Source organism: Rhinichthys klamathensis, unplaced genomic scaffold (assembly GCF_029890125.1).
Source record: "Rhinichthys klamathensis goyatoka isolate OS25496 unplaced genomic scaffold, OSU_Roscu_1.1 h1tg000176l_1, whole genome shotgun sequence".
Classification (NCBI taxonomy): domain Eukaryota; kingdom Metazoa; phylum Chordata; class Actinopteri; order Cypriniformes; family Leuciscidae; genus Rhinichthys; species Rhinichthys klamathensis.
The window spans coordinates 1610696-1617709 of NW_026606705.1; the positions used below are offsets into that span (position 1 = coordinate 1610696).

The window sequence follows — 7014 nt, forward strand, 5'->3', positions numbered from 1 at the left end:
ACAAGTCGTGGGCAGTGACAACATACGTGTTGGCTTTGTCGAGTGCATTAACTGTGTTTTTTTTTAAAGTTTCTTCATTCGGATCCATTTGCAATCGATTCCATTCTGAATAAACAAACAACGCAGTTTACATGCTTCGTTCTTGTTGCATTATTCATTAAGATAATTCTAAAAAGATTTCTGTAGTTCAAACGACTCAGAATTGTAGTTGAGAACGTCAGTTATAACAGCCCACGTATTAAAAAATGGTCGGGTTTAAATCGGGTTCGGGCTCATAATTACAGTTAATGTGTCGGGCCGGGCCGGGCTCGGACACAACGTGCACAGGCTCGGGGAGAGTCGAGCTTGATTTTTTGGGCCCGATCTAAGCTCTACCCCAAATATGATCATCCTCCTGCAGAAACTATATATTTTCATGTATAAAAACCAAATTAATGTGAATAATATATTTTGGAAATGATTTAGTTTCTATTATGTTACACATCATTGCATTCTTTTACTGTAATCTTAGATGTGTTATTCATGTAAATAATATTTAATAAAAGTATTTTAGTCAAATTTATTAATCTATTATTTATTTACATCAAGTGTTATTTATCTTTTTATTTCAATCAAATTATTATCATTTTTATTTAATCAACGTTTTAATCAGTTATTTATTATAATCAGGTTTTATTTATTTAAAATGTTTTTGTTTATTTATTTACATAAATGTATAACTTTTTTAATTAAAGTTTTATTATTTATTTAAATAATTTTTATTCAATACATTTTAAATCAAAGTTATTATAATCACATTTGATTTATTTTAATAATTTGTTGTTTATTTACAATCAATGTATCATTAATAGTATAATTTTTTAATTACATTTATTAATTAGCTATTTATTTAAATGAATTGGTATGTATTTATTTTAATCTTTTTTATTTTAATTATGTTTTATTTATTAAGTTCCTATTACGTTAAATCATTGCATCTTTTCTGTACTGTACTGTAAGATTTATTATTAATTTAAAGCAAATTCTATATTTTAAATAATATTTTTTTATTTTTTTATATTAATTTAATTTGATTTAAATTATATTCAATTAAAATAAATTGATACAAAATAAATATTTTATTTATTTATTTTATATTTACATAAAATATATACATAAATAAATAACATAAAATGTATGTAAAACATTTTCTATTTTAATAAAATGTATTAATTTATTTATTTAAATCAATTTGAATTTATTTTAATCCTTTTTTTATTTAGTTAGTTAAATCTTTTTTTTTCCTTTACATTTTTTACACCGTTTCCCCCCAGAGTTTCCCCAGACCCCCAGCACTCTCTTGCGGCCCCTGAGGGCCCTTAGTTTCTAAACCCCTGCTCTAGAGGAGACACAACTGTTGAAAACTTTCTGTTTTAAACTCATTGCTGTTGTGAAGAAACAGATATCAGAGAGATCTGGTGTGATTTCTCTCTGCCTCGTGTGTGTTTGTGCTTGTGAAGTTTAGAGGTGACGCTTCAGGTTAGTTTGTGTTCTTACAGTCACACTTTCGATGCTCTGAACGATACGAAACGTCTCTCAAGAGTTTGAAACTCAGCGTTTAAGTGTGTGAGAGAGACAGAAAGCAGAAGTGACATATCTCCTCCGATCACACAGTTTCCTCTCACAGTTACACAGCGGAAGACACCACTTCCTCACACAGACTCGACACACACACTCCTCCGACTGCCGACGCAGGTAAACACACACTGCATGTCTGCGTCCCTCCGTCCTCTGGTGCGGGATGGAGGCGTTCAGCTCCAAGGACATGGCCATGAAGGCCCAGAAGAAGATCCTCAGTCACATGGCCAGCAAGTCCATGGCTCACATGTTCATCGACGACAACAGCAGCGAGGTTCTGGACGAGCTGTACCGCGTCTCCAAAGAGCACTCGGGGAACCGCGCCGAGGCCCAGAAGGTGGTGAAGAACATGATCAAGATCGCCGTGAAGGTGGGAGTTCTGTTCCGACACGAGAAGTTCAGCGCGGATGAGCTGAGTCTGGCGCAGGACTTCAGGAAGAAGCTGCATCACGGAGCCATGACGGCCATCAGCTTCCAGGAGGTGCAGCATTCACATATTCATAATGTTTGCGTGATTATCCGTGAATTATGGTTCATTAGTGCTCTTAAGTCAAGCATCACTAGTGCTACTACTGCTAGTGATGTGCTGAAACCTCTTAAAGTTCTGCGTGTGCGTCAGCATTTCACACCAGACAGGAAGCGACTGCTTAGAACACCCTAGCAAGCACACAGAACACCCTAGCAACCACACAGAACACCCTAGCAACTCTTTAATGCAGGATGCATTCTGATTGGCTGTCAATGTTGTTATCATTCATCTCAGAGTTAGAATGTTTCTGAGTGAACGGGCCTTTAAGAATGAAGAGTCTTATTTTGCCATGTTTTAAAAAATTGAAATATGTGGAGAAATCTACAAACAAAGTGAAAAATTACCCTCTTTTCTAGCGGTCCGTTCACACCAAGGGCGATAACTGTAACAATAAAGATATTGTTTTATATACATAGCAGAGTTCACGTCACAACTATAACGATAACAACACAGAGTAATCACTTTCCCAGATGAACGATAAAAACACTGACAGCCAATCAGAATCCGACAGACTTTAACGAGCTCGAGCATTTAAAGGTACAATATGTACGAATTTTGTAATAAAATATCCAAAAATCACTTGCACAGTGTGATATATTTCCTGCAGTTGTGTTCTTACAATATCCCAAAAGTCTCCAAAGATTTTTTATTTCAGAGAAATTCCAATTTTAAATAAGTGGCCATCCTGAAAAAAAATGTCGCCTGTCGATGACGCAATATCCGCGCTATCCTCGGTTTCCGCTCATACTGCCATAGCCATGACGTAACCATGGCGACAGACGTGGACAACTGCGTAGTGCGTAGCGTTTAGCGGCACGCAGTTCTTGTTTCTTTCAAACATAGACCATGGCAAGCAGACTTCGGGACAAACAAGGAGAACTAAAATGAGGATCAACATCAGCGTGGCGTTTTTGAGATGCCGAGAGCTAGCGAGCTAACTTGGACTCGACAGAGCTTCACGAGTCACGACAGCTTTATTAGACAGGTGAGCAAATGTACATAAAACAAATCAATGTTATATAACGTTAGCTCAACATGATGAATATGGTCAGTATGTTATTCTAATTTTGATCTAGCTTACTGCTAGTCTCGTATAGCAAACAAACTAACACGTAGTTTAACATTATAACTTTCAACACACATTTAAATAATGTTTAGTGTGATAGTGTAGCGTTAGACCAAGTGAAGCAGCGCTGCGTTCCCTCACAAGTTGAATCCGTCAAATAAACTGACCTGTGTGAGTAATCCAGCACTCGCGGGTAGTTCGGTAGAAGTAAATGTCCTTTTTCCTTTATATCCGCAGGATTCGCGTGTGATATCTGTCTCTTTAGCAATCGCGACCTGCTTCATACCACTGTAATGTTAAAAAACATGAATGTTTGCACTCATCCATAAACATTATTAGATCCATCAGCTTGACAGCAAGTCCCATCATTCAGCTCATCACTGCGTCATCAACCTACGCCTGTGTTATTGTTGGAAACTGCGCCCTCTTGTGGCGAAAAAAACCCTACATATTGTGCCTTTAAAGCGACAGCAGCGCGAGCTTATAATAAACAATATCGTGCGTTGATGTGGATGCTAATATTGTACTTGGTGTGAACGATTTGCAATTAATTTGTTTAATTTTAACATATTTAATTTGTTTAATTTTAACATATTGAACACAATTAATGCAGCATCGTTTGGCTGGCATTGCATTTTATGTTTCGGTCGATCGGATCAAAAGTAGACGTCGTTAAATAGAGCTGTAAACGGGTCTAAACGCTGCGTCCACTTCCAGAGGTAGTGGGAAACGCATTGCTTTCGTATTGTAAACGCTCATGTGGACGAATGCGTTCGAACAGCCACTAAAAGACCGTCTTCTCTCCGCCTACTGATACGCAAACATTATGGGAAGCACGCTAGCAAGATTGGATATAAATGTTGTCCCCTGGAGACCCAAGTTTGTTTTGAAGATGAAAAATGTTCTCTCACCGTTCCTGATTTCCAGTGTTCGCATTATACCGTGAGCTTCGGGGGTACAGCTATTTCGACTGGTGATGTCACTCTCCATTTGGGGGTTAAATTTTTTTATTTCTCTGATATTTGCATTTCAAGACATTTGAAGGCCAAAAAAAAAGAATAAAAAATAGCTTTAAACCATGTTAGCGGGCAGTAGATTATCTGTCAACACCCGCTCTCTCCTCCATCACCCTTTCTTTCTCTCAGTCTCCTCATCTTGCCCTGTCTCTTCCCCTCCTAATGCTGAGATTTTTTAATTTACTGAAGGCTACAAATTGTATTATATTAATTCTCAATATGTACAAATTCATTATTAATCTCGTGCCTAACATGATGAAAACAGCTTTTTTAATGTGTCCCGTTACATAGGCCTATTTACAGTTGAAAATGGCGAAATTAGACAAAAGTTTATTAGTTTGCCTGATTATTTTTGTCATTCGTTTAACATTTATGACCTAAAAAACCTGTCAAATATGAAATGTTTAGTTCAGCTACTTACATCTTACTCGCACTGAAGCGTCGAGTCGCTCTGCTGAAATTAGCGCTCAGCGTCTGTGAACATAAAGCCCGCCTACTTTGATTTGATTGGTCATCTCAAATATTCTGACATTGACGAGCAGTGACAGACCAATGAGGCTCAGATGTCATGAACACACACACACACACACCCTGTCCTCTGTTTCTAACGTGCGCTGCTCGGCGCCGCTGCGGATTGAACGCGCTGGATCTGATTATAACACGACTGAAGTGAACACGAATTTGTGTAGCTTACACAATTACTACTTATTGCATTTTCTTTCAGTACCCCCCCAAACTATTATTTTCATCCCTTTTGGAAGGGTCCAATGCTTGAACAGACAGAAACACAAAATTATGTAGAAATGCCCGTTATTGTCGAGTTTTTAGCTTACTAGTTAAAGCTTAAAGAGCATCTAGAGTTGTGAAAACATCAGATCTGGATCCGGGTCATGTGCGTCGGGTCTTAAAGTGACAGTGGCCCAATAAACCTGCTGCTGTCTGTCATTAATGTTAATCAAACAACATACTACAAATCATTGTTGTTTCTACATTTCAAGTGTGAAATTATACAATAACATTTTTTATGTTAGGGGAAATTAATCATGATTAACTATTTCCCCGGCAGCGTTTTAACCTCTGGGGTCCTTCATTTCAGAGTCACACTCAGGACCTTCGGGTCCAAATGGGCCGGAAGGGTGGGATTAATATTTATTTTTTAAAAATCATCATTTTTTTTTTACTTGTTTTTTTATAATATTTTTTCTTTTCTTTTTTGGTGTTTTGAGATAATTTCAAAAATAAAAATGATTTATAATCAATATTAATGCAATAATTATTACCCATTTTTTCCCCATTGAATATAATAGAATTTTTTTTTTTTTTTTAAGCTGTATTTCATTTTAGAGTCAAGCCTAGGCCTCATGAAAGCAATTTTTGAAATGAGATGGATGCCATCTGGTGGACAAACTGAGCATTTTAAAAATTCAAAACCCATATGTAATCTGAATTTATTAGTGTGTATGTGTATAAAAGTGTGTTTGTGTGTGTGTGTGTGTGTGTGTGTGTGTGTGTGTGTGTGTGTGTGTGTGGATGTGTCTGTTTTGCACTCTTGATGTTTTATAGATTCACCCCTTCACTGTTGTGTGCTTTTTTTCTGGATCGTGGCTGATTTGTAGTTTGTACGCACAAAAAAACTCTGTATTTTCACATTTTTACCAATTTCCCATTCATTTCCTATGCGGGTCCATTTGGACCCGAAGGTCCTGAGTGTGACTATTTTTTTTACAACCACTTAGACTATTTAAATCCTGTCCCCAATTTATTTGGGTGTTCATATACCAAGTACCAACAAAGTCACCAAATTTCGGACCATTCCGATAAAGCTATGATTTAAAAAAAAAAAAGTTATTTAAATGCTTCGGGTCCATTTGGGCCGAAGCACCCCAGAGGGTTAAAAAAAAGTTGTCAACCAGCGCCAGCATTTTGTTTTTAACAAAAATGATTCTAGCTCCATGCATTCTGTTTTTATCAACACTTGAATGTGGGTAAGTTTCATAAAAAAGCAACATTTTAAGCAAAAAGCATTTAAGCAAAGAGTCGCTCGAGTCCATCAACAGCTCAAAGCTTCAGTCGTTTCCTCTTCACGGTTCAACATTTCATTCAGTAACATTAGGCAGTTTTGATGCTGTTTACTGTTGATGATCGTGTTATAATGTACATGTGCGTCAGCAATGCTTCTATCGCTCGTTTCTGCTTCTTCTTCTCCTGTGTTCTGATCAGGAGATTCTGAACTTTTTCAGGAGATGTGTAATAGCACCCCCTACCGTATAACAGTGGAAACACGGAGAGCCGGAGAATTCTCCCAATGGCGGGGAAAGAGTTAATTACTGAAAAATGTGCGATTACAGTTTTTAATGGACTGAAAGCACTAGTAAAACCATGAGTGTGTGCCTCTGTCTCCGCCAGGTGGAGTACACGTTCGATAAGAGCGTCATGATGGAGCTGCTGACGGACTGTCGGGATTTAATGCTGAAGCTGGTGGAGAAACACCTGACGCCCAAGTCTCTGGATCGCATCCGGCACGTGTTCAACCATTACGCGGATCCGGAACTGCTCACACACCTGTACGACCCGCAGGGGACGCTGTGGAGCAACCTGAGCAAGATCTGCAGCGGCCTGAACCGCATGATCGAGGAGGGCAAGCTCTGAGCGCGGGACGGAGACACGCTCGCGTCTGATTGGCTGATCCGCTTCATCCCCGGGTCAAAGGGAGATTTAAAGGGACAGTTCGCCCAAAAATGACTTTCTTCTGTGGAACGCTAAAGAAATTTAGTTTGGATCCCAAC

General features: G+C 38.1%; 1 protein-coding gene across 1 annotated transcript; it reads left to right on the forward strand.

The window, feature by feature from the left end:
* The first annotated feature begins 1667 nt into the window (after positions 1 to 1667).
* Positions 1668 to 7014, forward strand: tnfaip8l2a (tumor necrosis factor, alpha-induced protein 8-like 2a). Its single transcript, XM_056260259.1, has 2 exons — positions 1668 to 2098; positions 6635 to 7014. Exons 1-2 carry the CDS (start codon positions 1781 to 1783, stop codon positions 6875 to 6877), a joined length of 561 nt encoding a protein of 186 aa, XP_056116234.1. The 5' UTR covers positions 1668 to 1780; the 3' UTR covers positions 6878 to 7014.

Coding starts and splice junctions, on each gene's coding strand:
- tnfaip8l2a (XM_056260259.1), top strand. CDS start 1,781: ATGGAGGCGTTCAGCTCCAAGGACATGGCCATGAAGGCCCAGAAGAAG. Junction 2,099..6,634: donor CGGCCATCAGCTTCCAGGAG/GTGCAGCATTCA, acceptor TGTCTCCGCCAG/GTGGAGTACACGTTCGATAA.